At 44.4% G+C, this 16,694-nt stretch overlaps 1 protein-coding gene across 5 annotated transcripts in view; it reads left to right on the top strand.

Moving 5' to 3' along the window:
- Positions 1–16,694, top strand: part of LOC115145597 (mineralocorticoid receptor-like) — a 102,962-nt gene that overhangs the window by 56,351 nt on the left and 29,917 nt on the right. For 4 of the 5 annotated variants that reach the window (XM_065003908.1, XM_065003906.1, XM_065003907.1 and 1 more), the window contains exons 3-4: positions 630–766; positions 15,825–15,941. In XM_065003908.1, coding sequence (XP_064859980.1) covers positions 630–766; positions 15,825–15,941 — 254 coding nt within the window. The remainder of the gene's footprint in view (positions 1–629; positions 767–15,824; positions 15,942–16,694) is intronic. The other variant, XM_065003909.1, reaches the window with a different exon arrangement.

Raw genomic sequence — 16,694 nt, 5'->3', positions numbered from 1 at the left:
TGTTCCATTATCAACTTGGCTGATAGTCTATCGACATTGGTTTGACATCTCTCTCCACATGTGGACAACAGCGTAGGTCAGACCTATAGCCTTCATATCTTAGAATCCATTATTTAGGAAACAGTTGTTTCAATGTTGACCTTAGACATCAGCAATAGGTAGTTGAAGGGGAGATATTGTTAGGTCAGCCTAATGTAACATCTGCTAACAGTTTCTGACTTTAACCTGTACTCTGTCATCTGGGCCAAATCAACTCCACAGTCTTGCTGTTATTTTGCACGAATACGCACGCACGCACGCACGCACGCACGCACACACGCACGCACACAAACACACACACTACCCCCCCCCCCCTCCACCTCACAGCCTCTTGTCTGTCCTTTGTTTTTCTTAGCCTGCTAAAGACGTCTCCTCTGTGTTTCTGTCAGCGTCATTTCCAACTCGCTGCAGTAAATCTGACAAGTCCAAAGTCTCTTTTCTGTCAGTTGGCAGGGATCCTCATGGTTAGCCACATTGTGCGGCTAATGTACTGTTTACGTAGTAAAAATGTGAATGTTTTACAGCATCTCAGAGGCCTCCGTTTCTTTAAAGGCTAAACTGTGTCGTCTCTGTGTGTGCTTTTGTTTCAGCGCGTCGCTGAGACACCCGTCGTCCACAGCCAAAGTGTGTCTGGTTTGCGGGGACGAGGCGTCGGGATGTCACTACGGGGTTGTTACATGCGGCAGCTGCAAGGTCTTCTTCAAGAGAGCCGTAGAAGGTAGGAAAAGTATGATATGCCTTTCCGTTTGGGTCTGGGTTTGGGTGCTTACTAGCGTGCCTCCTGTTGAAGTCTGAGGAACCCTCCCTTCTATGGCCTCAGACTCCAAATGGGACACAGTGTAAAGTAAAGTCTTAAAGAAAGTGTGAAATGCATTTTAAAGAGCTTCTGTTTATAATCTGCTTTTCTGTCTATAGTAGTACAGTTGTTTGGGGACAGAAATATGCCTGGTCAGAAGATGTGAATATCGCCTTTAAAGATAATTGTCGGCCATTTTGGTTGTGTGCGAAACACAACCCCTCCATTAGCGGTTTTTAAACCTCAGTGCTAAGTTAAGTTAGCGCCCTGGCGCTAGGCTAACTCACACCAGTCTCCATATAGTCTCAGAGGAATAACCTCCAGGAGAAAATGCTGAGCTAGCAACAAAGTAGCCCAAACCCAAAACATACTCACCCAGAGAGAGGTGACACCAGACCAGTCAGTCTAAAAAAACACCAGTAAAGTTTAAAAGGAAGTCGTAAACTGGTGTTTACGAATGACTCCATTTTTGGAGCTTCTAGATAATTACCTGTGAAATATTTATAGTTTTAAATAGAAATGTATGACTCATTCAGAAACAAATAAGGTTAAATTGCTCAGCATGTACAGTTTGTGGCCTAAGATGACTGAAAATGTCATAAAAACCTCACAAACTACATACTTCTCCCATAACAGCCCTTTATGCTGTGTTTTAACTGGGGAAAATCAACAAAAACTCATAATGCGATTTTCATTTCTGTGTGTAGCGTGAGGCGCTGGGCTAAATCTCTCACACACATATACGTGCACGGACACACACTCTCCGAGGAGGCAGGCAAGCAAAAACAAGGCATTCGGTAGGTGTTTTTTCAGCAGTCAACTGAGGAACTACAGTGAACTCCTATTGAATTATGTATTCATTTGATGATATTTACAAACAGTCAATATATGTATCCCTATGAAACCGGACTAGGTCTCCTGGGTTATCGGATCAGAAATGATATCATTCCACTCTGAGCGTACTCGGGAGGGCTGGGAAGAGTTAACATCTAACAGCTGAAGATCTGTGTGTGTGTGTGTGTGTGTGTGTGTGTGTGTGTGTGTGTGTGTGTGTGTGTGTGTGTGTGTGTGTAAATGTGTGTGTGTGTAAATGTGTGTGTGTGTGTGTGTGTGTGTGTGTGTGTGTGTGTGTGTGTGTGTGTGCAGCTGTTTGTGCAGAAAGCAGGCAGCAGAGTTGGCCACATGAGGTTGGTTAAGAGTGTTATCACCCAAGCCTATTCAGTCTTATTTTAGGCTCATTCAATTCCAAATGGGATACACAGTAGGAATCTGTAGACTGTTTGCCTCATGGGAAACTGATGTGATTTCTGTGGAACAACTGCTGCTTTGTTTACTTGTTCAATTAGCCCCTAAACATGTCCTCTTTCCGTGTGTTAGATAGCCATGTCAAATGATCAAATCAAATTGTATGTCACATGCGCCGAAAACAACAGGTGTACACTTTACCGTGAAATGCTTACTTACGAGCCCTTTCCTAACAACGCAGAGTTAAAAATTAAGACAAATGTATAAAACATGTAAAAGTAAATAAGAAAAAAAGTGTAAAAGGAAACAATAAAATATCGAGACAATATACAAGGAATACGAGGTAGTTGATGTGAATGGGGGCGTTCTCGGCCCTCTGTTTCCAGTAGTCAATGAACAGCATACTCACGTAGGTGTTCCTTTTGTCCAGGTGAGAAAGGGTAGTATGGAGTGCAATAGAGATTGCATCATCTGTGGATCTGTCGGGGATGTATGAGAATTGGAGTGGGTCCAGGGGGTTTGGGATGATGGTGTTGATGTGAGCCATGACCGGCCTTTCAAAGCATTTCATGGCTACAGATGTGAGTGCTACAGGGTGATAGTAATTTAGACAGGTTACCTCGGCCATCTAGGCACAGAGACTATGGTGGTCTGCTTGAAACATGTAGGCATTACAGACTGGGTCAGGGAGAGGTTGAAAATATCAGGGAAGACACTTGCCAGCATGCTCTGAGTCCTGGTAATCCGTCTGTGAATGTTAACCTGTTTAAAGGTCTTACTCACATAGACTACGGAGAGCATGATCACACAGCCATCCGGAACAGCTGGTGCTCTCATGCATGGTTCAGTGTTGCTAGCCTCGTAGCGAACATAGAAGGAATTTAGCTCGTAGGCTCGCGTCACTGGGCAACTGGCGGCTGGGTTTCTCTTCGTAATCCGGGATAGTTTGCAAGACCTGCCACATCTGATGAGCATCAGAGAGGTGTAGTAGGATTCGATCTTAGTCCTGTATTGAAGCGTTGCCTGTTTAATGGTTCGTCAGAGGGTGTAGCGAGATTTCTTATAAGCGTCCGGACAAGTATCCTACTACTTAAAATGACTTAAGGAGAAGATTGTGTCACATCTAAACTGGTACTGTCAGGTATTGTAGGCCATCACTCTCTCTCTTACTGTAGTATGTGTGTCCTTTGTGATGTGTGCAGTGAGCCCAGCTAGCGCATACCTTACCTGACATCAGCATAGCTGCTATGAGGGGAAGGGTGGGGGAGAGAGGATGAGAGGTAGAGGGGGAGGGAAAGAAATATAGAGGTGGGCAGGAAAGAAACGGGGGAGGGAAAGAGAGGTAGGGTATAGAATGAGAGTAGGAGAAAAAGACAGGGGAATTGCAGAAGAGAGGCAGAGGGCAGAGAAACAGACATAGAAGGGAGGGGAGTGAGAGAATGAGGCAGACAGAAATAATGAGAGAGAGAGAGCGAGAGGGGGGAGACAGACAGATGCAGAGAGGAGGAGCTGAGAGAGAAAGTAAGCGAGAGAGAGGGAACAAGAGCGAGAGAAAGAAAACTAAAGTGATGTGTCAGCACCGAGCTCCGGAGAGGTGTAAGTAGGACGTGAGGAGACGTTCTAGTTCTCCTCCTCCCCCTCTCTCCTCCTTCCCCTCGTCCTCTCTCTTCCTCTTCCTCAATGTGAAAAACCTGGCCTCTGTGAGTCTGATAATGAGCTATGAGAGGAGACTGCAGAACAACGTCAATACAACGGGAGAAATAATCCATGTTTAATTTCTGTCAAGGAGCCCCCCAGCTGCCTCACAGGCACGACGGCCTCCTACTGCCTCCGCCCATTAGACCCAGTTACAGACTCAGATTCTCAGACCCATTTACAACCCACAGCTAGTTAGTATTCTTTATTCATCGTCAGCTCACAGTAAAATCCTGTGTACTAGGGAGGGGCCACTTCCTCTCAATGACAAAGTCGAGTAGTCTATAGGCTGGTCTCAGATCTCTTTGTGAGGCTTTGGCAATAACCATAGGATTAGGTGATACTGTACAAAGGACCACTGTGAGTAGTGGAAGGAACTGGAATATAATCTATAATTCAGGTTATCATTTTGGGTTAGACGTATACTAGGTATGGACTGGGTTTGTGTGAATGGTAGTTTTTGGTGGTTTGGTAAGTGTAGCTTTAAACTGTGGTCAGCTGAACAGTATACCACTCTGATCTCAATGGAACTTCTCATATACAGTATATACACCTCTTGGGCCAAGTAACTGAAAGGTTGCTGGATCGAATCCCCGAGCTGACAAGGTCAAAAATATGTCGTTCTGCCCCTGAGCAAGGTCGTTAACCCACTGTTCCCCAGGTACTGATGACATGGTTGTCAATTAGGGCAGCCCCCCACCCACACCTCTCTTTGAATGCATTAAGTTGTACAGTCGTCCCTTTCCACTCCATGTTGCCTCCCACCAGACTGAAACCGGATGATGTTTAATTCATTATGGAAATGTTCGCCCACTAACTGTTCCCTTAAAGATCTCTCATTTCAATGAATAAATATTCCATCGTAATTTAGAGAATAACGGTGTATGCATTTTAATACTCGTTCGTTTGTCTTTTTATATACATTTAGGTGATATGACAAATAGCCTTCTCTGTGTAGCTGAGCACAAGGCATCATTTATTGAGCTTAGCAGCTGTTGCTAAATGGAAAGGGTTACGGGGGCTTATGAATAACACCCAGAGGTATTGCTGTAGAATCATTATCTCCTATAAAGTTGTAGACAAATTATCATTCATTTCTGAGCCTTGTTGGTCGTTGTTTCACCTCATACAGTACCTACAAAACTAACTGTTCAGGCTTACTGTAGTCTCTGTTACCTCACGTAGGAATTTGGTTTTGTACGTGACTTGAATTGACAATGTATATAAAAGCGGTTAGAAAAGTGTGAATATAGTACCTTTCCTAGCCAAGGGTCTCTACTACCCCCTCCCTTATCCCTACCCTATCCCAGTGTGGATACAGTACCTTTCCTAGCCAAGGGTCTCTACTACCCCCTCCCTTATCCCTACCCTATCCCAGTGTGGATACAGTACCTTTCCTAGCCAAGGGTCTCTACTACCCCCTCCCTTATCCCTACTCTATCCCAGTGTGGATATAGTACCTTTCCTAGCCAAGAGTCTCTACTACCCCCTCCCTTATCCCTACCCCAGTGTGGATATAGTACCTTTCCTAGCCAAGGGTCTCTACTACCCCCTCCCTTATCCCTACCCTATGCCAGTGTGGATACAGTACCTTTCCTAGCCAAGGGTCTCTACTACCCCCTCCCTTATCCCTACCCTATCCCAGTGTGGATATAGTACCTTTCCTAGCCAAGGGTCTCTACTACCCCCTCCCTTATCCCTACCCCAGTGTGGATATAGTACCTTTCCTAGCCAAGGGTCTCTACTACCCCCTCCCTTATCCCTACCCTATCCCAGTGTGGATACAGTACCTTTCCAAGCCAAGGGTCTCTACTACCCCCTCCCTTATCCCTACCCTATCCCAGTGTGGATATAGTACCTTTCCAAGCGAAGCATCTTCACATATTGAACTAGTCTCTACTACCCCCTCCCCTAAAGCCTCCCATCCACTACCCATCCCCTCCCTTACCCCTCCCCTATCCCTGAAGTCATCCCAGAGACAGTGTGTTGATACAAGACAGCTGGGCTCTGTAAACCACTCCATGTGGACTGCTGCTCTGGAATGCGTCTCAAACGGCACCCTATTTCCTAAACAGTGCGTGGGGCTCTGGTCAGAACTAGTGCACTATAATAAATAGGGTGCCATTTGGGACACATCCCCTTTCTGGTCTGTAAGACTAACTGTTGAGTGCTGCTAGCTTATTATTCACATGTCATCAGTGGTTTGGCATACCGTTCCGTTTAATAATATTCAGTACAGTTCCTTTATTCCTTGACTTATTACTTTACTGGCTTTGACTTTATTGAACTCAAAGGTCTACTGTGAACCCGTTCAACCGTGTTACAGGCTATCTGTGTATATTATTACAGTATGTGGCACAGGGATGGTTAGCATTACACTGATGTAAAGTTCTCCCTCTCATTCTTTCTCTCTGTCTCTCTTCGGGCATCAGTTGAAAAGTTCATCTGAGGACACGAATGGTACTGTTTATGAGTTGACTGGCAGGTCCGTGCTCCAATCAGATGGTTTATATTTTGACTGGCAGGTCCGTGCTCCAATCAGATGGTTTATATTTTTACTGACAGCTGGGCAGCCATTTATTAGACTCAGTCCCCGTCTCAGTCCCTCTCAGACGAATGGCATACATGTCCTTCTATCAGACTTACAGTAAACATACATTGATGTAATGTATATTTATTACAGTCACGCTATATGCATTTTCACATTTTATAGAGATGTGATGTCCTTTGACTACTCTGATATATTTTATATGAATTAGTCATGCTATATGCAGAATAACAATAAGCATGGTGTTCCAAAATTGCATATTTATCCAAGTTGTACCATACAATGAACACCACTTGTCCCTTTAACGTAAGGTGAAGTAAGCAATCATGGATTGTATCAAAGCAGGAATTATAGCAATCTAATCCATACTAACAACGTTACATAAACTAACAGGAAGTCATTAAGACCACCTCTTAGTTTGTGTTTGACCCACTTCGTTAAGGTTACCTTAATCCCGGTAAACCCAGAACTAAAATCTCGCCTAATTACTGTAGGTCAGATGCTCGTAACATTTATATTTACCTAGTCTGGCCACGAGAAATTCAAGTTACCAAAACACCCAGTGAAAGCAGTTTTTGATCATGCACCTGTATTAGAGCCTATAGACACCTATATAATCCATGACGACAGTGCCCTCCCCTTGACCCCATTAACGACTGTCAACGTAATTAGTGAACAAGACCAGACAGTGACTGACTGAGGGTGTAGAATTTCCTTAAGCCTCTAGTAATTATGCTAGATAATTAAAAGTAATTGTGTCATTTAATGGAAGCCGAACCCTTTCACACCACAGTTGTATTAATTAAATGTTGCAGGCAACAACAGCTGTGGATGATGCATTGATAAAACACTAGGCCTGAATACTATATATTTTTTTGCAGATTATAGTAATTGGTTTAGCAACATGAGTAAGTAGGCCAAGTACCAGGGTTACCCAAGGTTCATTCAACTATTGTCTATGCTCTGAATGCTAGTCACCTTAGTAGCAGTCCTGGTTTATTGTATAGGCCTTTTAAACAGTGCTACGTGGATGTAGGCCTACGGCTGGTCTTCAACTTGTCCAGCTCCAGACCCAAATGAGCCTACCGTATCAGCGGTTGCCAGTTACTATTAATTGGTTCATTGTAGTATTTTTGCAGTTTAGATGAATAGTAGGCAGTAGTCTTAGTAGCAGTCCTAGTCCATTGTATAATAGACCTATGGCAGTGCTCTGCGGATGTATCGTAACCGTGAGTGCCAGTTAATATCTAGCCAACAGACCGACCGGTCCCTCCGTGTTTCCTCTGTGTCCTTAACTCAACCTGACCTGAGATGACCCATGTAGATATGTGTGTGTGTGTGTGTGGAGCCACTCATGCCCTCGTTGCCCCGCGGCACTAAAGGCCTCAATTACCACCCATCTACTTCCTCTTCCAAGCTGATACCTTTGTTCTTTGACATCAATGCAAAGAGGGTTCCGAGCACTGGGTCGCTGGGTAGGATACACCTTAAGTGTTTAACCAAATAACACCGCCAGGCCAATCAGATGGGCTTTATCAATGTTATCACTGGCTCATTGGTTTGTGGTTGATATGCGCAGGAGCAGTGTTGATACAGTTGTGGTGTGGGGGTAAGTGTATGTGGGTGGGTGTGCTTTGCAGAACGTTTTTGAAGAAAATGTTTTTTTCTGTGCGTGTTATGACTGAAATTAAAGTTGTATGACTGTACCTACTACACCAAGCCAGATCAAATTGCGTAGGTCTATATTATGCTAAATATGCAGGTGTGCCAATTATCCTACACCTACAGTATTGCATGTCATTACATAGACTGTTGAATTATTGCATCACAAATGGTATAATTCCTTTAGAGTGACTAAGCACTGTGGTTGTCGTGGTAAAGCGGGAAGTTCAACCTGTAGGGGCGGATGTGGTTGCCGTGGTTACTGGGTTAACCTTTAGGATAGGCGGTGAGTCAGGTCAGTGACTTTATAAAATCAGTAAATCATGCGCACACTGCTGTGACAGACAGGGCAGTTGGGAAATCCAAGAGGGTTGTATATGTGTAACTATTAGCCCCAGAAACAGGTAATGAAGCACTTTCTGATTTGTTTTATTTGGAAGAGAAGTCACGTTTGTTTTGGCCCGCTGCCGGAAATGTTCATTTTCAAAACCGCTCTATAAAAGAACGCTGCTCCTTCCTTCCGAATAGAAATCAAATATATAGTCTTTCATGTTCATGTTTTTAAATGTCAATTGTAAAGTATTTTGTCTGTAATGTCTTTTTCGCTATGTGTTGGACCCCAGTAAGACTAGCTGTCACCACTGGCGTTGACTAATGGGGACCCTAATAAATCAAATGATGGAGGTCCAAGAGAACATCGGCCACTACATGTGTATGTGAGAGGGGAGGATGGAGAGGTAGGTTAAAGAATGGGGACTATACCTTCATGTTGAAATAAAGCCTCATTAGAATGGGGACTTGATATAGACTATACCTTCATGTTGAAATAAAGCCTCATTAGAATGGGGACATGATATAGACTATACCTTCATGTTGAAATAAAGCCTCATTAGAATGGGGACATGATATAGACTATACCTTCATGTTGAAATAAAACCACATTAGAATGGGGACATGATATAGACTATACCTTCATGTTGAAATAAAACCACATTAGAATGGACTTGGACATGTTGAAATATTAGAATGGGGACTATACCTTCATGTTGAAATAAAACCACATTAGAATGGGGACTTGATATAGACTATACCTTCATGTTGAAATAAAACCACATTAGAATGTCCCGGTGAGAGAATAATGACCATGGAGACATGTAAGGATGTGAGCCTGGGGTAAAATAACAGACGTTTGAGATAATAGGGGAGTAGATTGGAAACCCAGATCAACTTGGTTGATGGGTGCCTATTCCCTCTCTTTGAATACAAAATGTATAGAGTGTGTGTGTTTGAATGACTTCCTCAAGGTGTACCATGAATCTAATAGGAACGTGTTGAGAACTTCTAATGAAAAATACCACTCCGACAGACGTCGTCATTGAAAACAAATGAGTGCTTTTCATTCTGAGCCTGTGTTAAATTCTCCAGCGTTGAGTTTTTTTTATCTGGTGAAAGCCATTTAGGAGCAGACTGCCTTAATCCAACAACAACAGTCGTTACACAGCTGTATGCAGCCAAGGTGGCCTATGTCAAATGTGTTGGATGTGTGGTTGAAGACATTGCCTGGCTTGAATAGACATACCACTGGCAGGCTCTCTGTTGTTGTCGTCGTGTGTGCGTGTGACGCTCGGTAAACACTAAATATAGCCTAGCCTAATGACACAAGTGTCTTAGACAACGCCTCTTCACTCAATGCGGGACAGATATCAGACAACCTATGACCACGAAACACGAGCCACGGTCTCAAGTTCAGACTATTTAAATAGGAACTGCTTAAAGGCTGCAATACTGTATGGCCTAAACCTGAATCTGTGAAGGACATGGGCCTCTCAGACTCTTCTTTCAAGGACATTCTCAGTATCTGGCAACCCCCGGGCCAAAAAAAATAAATAAAGAGTTGTTCAAAAGGGTCTCCCATAGGGAGACATAGTATTCCCCACATAGTAATATCCCCATAGCGGTTTTATGCTCCAGTTGACAGACAGGGTCCGCTCATAGGCCGGTTGCCAGATGTTGATGTCACAAATGCAGCGAAAAAGAGACATCAATGGAGTCCGTTCAGGAACTCCCTCGGTTGCCATGTAATGTAATGGAGTTCTCTCTACTGGAGCTGGTTGAGCACTTACAGTAGTAATGTAGCCGTAGCCCTTTTACGATGATTGCAGGAGATTTTATATTGTATTAAAGTATAGTATTATAGGAAGGAAACTATGTACAAAATGTGTTTTTGGTATCATTATAAAAAGTATAATGTTGATTTGATCTGTTCCATGGTATATGAAAACATTATGATGTAATAATGGTCCACCATGTCCATCAGTGCACATTCACATTCTAGGAATGCTTCTATGGAGTACAAATAGAGGCAATGGTTTCTTGGATTAAATCAAATCAATTTGTATTTGTCACATGTGCCGAATACAACAGTAGACCTTACAGTGAATTGCTTACTTACAAACCCTTAACCAACAATGCAGTTTTTTAAAGACCAAAAAAAGTAAGAGATAAGAATAACAAATAATTGAAGAGCAGCAGTAAATAACAATAGCGGGGCTATATACAGGGGGTACCGGTACAGAATCAATGTGCTGGGACACCGGTATTGAGGTAATATGTACATGGAGGTAGAGTTATTAAAGTGACTATGCATAGATAGTAACAGAGTAGCAGCAGCGTAGAAGAGGGGGGGGGGGCAATGCAAATGGTCTGAGTAGCCGTTTGATTACATGTTCAGGAGTCTTATGGCTTGGGGGTAGAAGCTGTTTAGAAGGCTCTTGGACCTAGACTTGGTGCTCCAGAACCACTTGTCGTGCAGTAGCAGAAAGAACAGTCTATGACTAGGGTGGCTGGAGTCTGACAATTTTTAGGGTCTTCCTCTGACACTGCCTGGTATAGAGGTCCTGGATGGCAGGAAGCTTGGCCCCGGTGATGTACTGCGCCGTGCGCACTACCCTCTGTAGTGCCTTGCGGTCGGGGGCCAAGCAGTTGCCATACCAGGCAGTGATGCAATCAGTCAGGATACTCGATGGTGCAGCTGTGGAACCTTTTGAGGATCTGAGGACCCATGCCGAATCTTTTCAGTCTCCTGAGGGGGAATAGGTTTTGTCGTGCCCTCTTCACAACTGTCTTGGTGTGCTTGGACTATGTTAGTTTGTTGGTGATGTGGACACCAAGGAACTTGAAGCTCTCAACCTGCTCCACTACAGCCCCGTCGATGATAATGGGGGCGTGCTCGGTCCTCCTTTTCCTGTAGTCCACAATCATCTCCTTTGTCTTGATCACATTGAGGGAAAGGTTGTTGTCCCAGCACCACACGATCAAGTCTCTGACCTCTTCTCTATAGGCTGTCTCATCATTGTCGGTGATCAGGCCTACCACTGTTGTGTCATCAGCTTAATGATGGTGTTGGAGTCGTGCCTGGCAGTGCAGTCATGAGTGAACAGGGAGTACAGGAGGGGACTGGGCACGCACCCCTGAGGGGCACTGTGTTGAGGATCAGCGTGGCGGATAGGTTGTTACCTACCCTTACCACCTGGGGGCGGCCTGTCAGCAAGTTTAGGATCCAGTTGCAGAGGGAGGTGTTTAGTCCCAGGGTCCTTAGCTTAGTGATGAGCTTTGAGGGCACTATGGTGTTGAACGCTGAGCTGTAGTCAATGAATAGCATTCTCACATATGTGTTCCTTTTGTCCATGTGCGAAAGGGCAGTGTGGAGTGAAATAAAGTTTGCATCATCTGTGGATCTGTTGGTGCGGTATGCAAATTGGAGTGGGTCTAGCGTTTCTGGGACAATGTTGTTGATGTGACCCATGACCAGCCTTTCAAAGCATTTCATGGCTACAGACGTGAGTGCTACGGGTCGGTAGTCATTTAGGCAGGTTACCTTAGTGTTCTTGCGAACAGGGACTATGGTTGAAAATGTCAGTGAAGACACTTGCCAGTTGGTCAGCGCATGCTCGGAGTACACGTCCTGGTAATCCGTCTGGCCCTGCAGCCTTGTGAATGTTGACCTGTTTAAAGGTCTTACTCACATTGGCTACTGAGAGCATGATCACACAGTCTTTCGGTACAGCTGGTGCTCTCATGCATGTTTCAGTGTTACTTGCCTCGAAGAGAGCATATAAGTTCTTTAGCTTGTCTGATAGGCTCATGCCACTGGGCAGCTCTCAGCTGTGCTTCCCTTTGTAGTCTGTAATAGTTTGCAAGCCCTGCCACATCCGTGTGTCAGAGCCGGTGTAGTACGATTCGATCTTAGTCCTGTATTGACGCTTTGCCTGTTTGATGGTTCGTCAGAGGGCATAGCGGGATTTCTTATAAGCTTCAGAGTTAGAGTATCCGCTCCTTGAAAATGGCAGCTCTACCCTTTAGCTCTGTGCGAATGTTGCATGTAATCCATGGCTTCTGGTTGGGGTATGTACATACAGGCACTGTGGGGACGACGTCCTTGATGAACTTATTGATAAAGCCAGTGACTGATGTGGTGTACTCAATGCCATCGGAAGAATCCCAGAACATATTCCAGTCTGTGCTAGCAAAACAGTCCTGTAGTTTAGCATCTGCTTCGTCGGCCCACTTTTTTTTAACCGAATCACTGGTGCTTCATGCTTTTTGCTTGTAAGCAGGAATCAGGAGGATTCAATTATGGTCAGATTTGCCAAATGGAGGGTGAGGGAGAGCTTTGTACACATCTCTGTGTGTGGAGTAAAGGGGTCTAGATTTTTTTTTCTCCCTCTGGTTGCACATTTATCATGCTGATAGAAATGAGGTAAAACTGATTTCAGTTTCCCTGCATTAAAGTCCCTGGCCACTAGGAGCTCCGCCTCTGGATGAGCGTTTTCCTGTTAGCTTATGGCGGTACACAGCTCATTGAGTGCGGTTTTCTTGCCAGCATCGGTCTGTGGTGGTATGTAGACAGCTACAACAAATACAGATGAAAACTCTGTAGGTAAATAGTGAGGTCTACAGGTCTACATCATGAGATACTCTACCTCAGGCGAGTAAAACCTTGATACTTCCTTAAATATCATGCACCAGCTGTTGTTTACATATATGCATAGGCTCCCGCCCCTTGTCTTACCAGAGACTGCTGTTAAATCCTGTCGATAGAGTGTGTAACCCACCAGCTGTATATTCTTAATGTCGTCGTTCAGCCACGACTCTGTGAAACATAAGATATTACAGTTTTTAATGTCCCGTTGGTAGGATAAACGTGCTTTCAGTTCGTCCCATTTTTTCCCCAGCGATTGAACATTAGTTGGCAGGATGGAAGGCAAAGGCAGATTAGCCACTCCTTGCCTGATCTTCACAAGGCACCCTGATCTTTTCCGCGAAATCTCAGTTTCCTTCTCCAGCCAAAGCTGGGCCTGGTCGGGTGTCTGTAGTATCTCCCTCCTGTCCGACTCAAGAAAAACTCTTTCTCTAATCTGAGGTGAGTAATCGCAGTTCAGATGTCCAAAAGCACTTTTCGGTCATAAGAGACAGTACCAGCAACATTATGTACAAAACAAGTTAGTAACAAAATAGCATGGTTGGTTAAGAGCCGATTAGACGGCAGCCATCTTCATATTTATTATAGTGGACTAGGTGATGAATCTGGAAATGGGGAAATCTGTTGTAGTAAGTTGAGTTTCTAATTATGTGAACAAATAGATTCTCTGTAGAGCCGATGAGGATAAACAATATTTGTCCGGTTCATATAAAGTGTACGGAGCAAAATCCCTGGAAAAGGGATTCATCACTTATCAGCAAACACACCTTTTGTAAATGTTGAGAAACATAAAATCCACACTCACCCACCAATACATACAGGAACAAACAAAATACTGTACATGTACAAACACCATTTGGAGTGTGTAACTTTCTGACCATGATTAACAGGATTCATGGGAATGAGCTGGACACTGGATAGAAGGGCTCCAAGACAAGTTTTCCTTTTTTCAGAGTCTGAACCATCCAGTGAGGGGGCGGGAAGAGGGCAGGAGGGGGGGTGGGGTTAGCGTTGTGCGTTTCCTGTGTCGCAGTTTACTGTTTTTTAGAGCAAGAAAAATGGGCTTATGTAAGAGTCATGTGATATAGACAGAAATAGTGGAGGACTGGAGGGAGCTAGACCTAGCTACAGCTGCTGCCTCTCCTCCCTTCCACTCTCTTCTCCTATCTCCTCTCCCCCCTCCCCTCCACTTTCCCCTGGCAGAGATCAGACTACACACACACTGTGCAGCTTCACACACACACACACACACACACACACACGGTATGGTCACACATACTGTACATTGACGCACAGTCATGCATGCATGCACACAGAAGGCCAATGCAGCAATACGCTTGCATGCCAACACTCCCACACACATGCTCAGAAACGAGTATGCATGCAGGTACGCACGTACAGTAGGCACTCTCACACAGAAACACACATGCATGTACCAGTGGAGCTTGCCGAGGGGAGGACGGCTCATAATAATGGCTGAACTGGAGCAAATGGAACGGCATCAAACACCTGGAAACCATGTGTTTGATACCATTCCACTGATTCCGCTGCAGCCATTACCACGAGCCTGTCCTCCCCAATTAAGGTCCCACCAACCTCCTGTGGCACGTACGCACACCCCCACTTACGTAGACACTCCGACTTTGTCAACATCAGATGAAATGTAATGAACTATGTCACTGTATCCTGTTTTCTGGCTGTACTCTGTGCATCTTGCTTGGCCACTTCCTGTGGCTGTGACATACCATAGTGAAGGTTTTTGGGCCATAGCTCGGGTCAGTGTGTGTGTGTGTGTGTGTGTGTGTGTGTGTGTGTGTGTGTGTGTGTGTGTGTGTGACAATCACGGTGTTTGTGTAGCTTCCGTGGAGCAGTGGAGGCACGCTAAGCTGGCCGTCCCTGGCCTGAGGAACGAATGTGTGTGTGGGCGCGTGTGGTACTCTGAGGTTGGCGGACGTGTAGAGAGGAAAAGAAGAGGGGTGAATAGAGGAGAGGAAGAGGAGGAGGAGAGGTACAGTGCTGGTCCAGTGGCGCGGAAGCTGGCTCTCTGAAACAGGAGATCATTTGGTTTAGCTGTGGGCTAGGCAGGGAGGAAGAGGGGGATTCTCTGCCTGTTAGCATCACTGTCAGAGACTGGAGCAGCCCAGGCACTAGTCAGAGAGAGACCGACACACGGACACACACACGCATAAATGGGGTGCGCACACACACAACCGATGCCTCAGCCAGCCACACTCTAGTGTTTAGATATAGTACCCATGTACCATACAGAAACACCATTAGTGACTATTTATAGTTCTAGTGGAATAATCCCATTTGATGTTATGTACAGTCAATTCTAAAGCCTACGTTTCTATGATGTAGTATTCATATCACGAGACCATACTGGCCAGTTGAGGAAGTCCTCAGTATATGTACTGTATATGTCTGTGTACAAGAATGGCTTAAGGTATCAAGATTTCTTGGAATTTGAGGTTGTTACAGTATATTATGGAAACACTCCAATGCATTTGAGTACAGATGTAGGATCTTAATTTGAGCCAGTTTGCTACAGCAGGAAAATAATCCCGCTAACAGGATATGTCAACGATTATGTTGATGATAATTAGTGGACATTTTTGAAGCGGTTGAAGTTGTTCATAAGGGAAAATCAAGTCTGAAGTGTCAAAGTCTAAATAACTTCAGAAGAATTTTTAAACGTTAAGTACACAACATTTTCCTGCAATAGGGTGATCAAATTAATATCCTACATCTGTAAGTTATCCTATTGTCCTCCATATGTTTCAGCTTCCTGCTGTCTTGTCTCTCAGCGTTTGGCTCACTATTAAACTTCCTGTCTTCCTGTCTGTGTGTGTGTTAAGGCCAGCACAACTACCTGTGTGCCGGAAGAAATGACTGTATCATCGATAAGATCCGGAGGAAAAACTGTCCGGCCTGTCGAGTACGGAAGTGTCTCCAAGCCGGGATGAATCTCGGAGGTACGGAATCATAAATGCCAGATATCCTAAATCTGAACCGATGCATCCGAAATAACACCCTATTCCAAGGAAATGGGAGCTTTCTAGGACTAACGGCTATTATTGATGAGCGGCCAATCAGATTCCTAGTCTGATCATAGGCGGGTTCATGAGAAATATGTTGTAGAACCGTAAAAACAACAAAGTTGAGGGTTATTGTGTGGAGTCAAATTGCTGCTACTTTGAGATGTTCTGTATCATTACAGAATCCACAGCCAAGTACAGTTTGCAGGCCAATATTAACGTGTGATACAGAGTTTGGATACTGCCAGGGAACCAAAATAGACTTGCTTATACAGCAAGAAAGGTTTTCCGTTTTACCGCTATTGCAATATACAGAACAAATGTTTTCCTTACTGTACTTTGTCAAAGGTGGACAGTCTCCAAATCCAGATTCACTTCCTAACATACTTTCCCTCAAAGTTACAATGTCCCTGGAGAGGCAGAAAACACTTCTGTTAGGATATCTTGAGCACTACTGCATCTGACAAAAGTGCCGATAGAATATTTTATTTAACCTTTATTTAACTAGGCAAGTCAGTTAAGAACAAATTCTTATTTTACAATGACGGCCTACCCTAGCCACACTCTCCCCTAACCCTGACAATGCTGGGCCAATTGTGCACTGCCTTGTGGAATGGTCAAAATGACACTTAGCTTCCAAAAGTCCAACAATTGCCAAACAAAGTTAAGCTCAAATTCAGCTTGAATATT

The sequence above is a fragment of the Oncorhynchus nerka genome, linkage group LG18, assembly GCF_034236695.1.
Source record: "Oncorhynchus nerka isolate Pitt River linkage group LG18, Oner_Uvic_2.0, whole genome shotgun sequence".
NCBI classification, from domain to species: domain Eukaryota; kingdom Metazoa; phylum Chordata; class Actinopteri; order Salmoniformes; family Salmonidae; genus Oncorhynchus; species Oncorhynchus nerka.
This window is presented reverse-complemented; position numbering and strand designations above follow the sequence as displayed.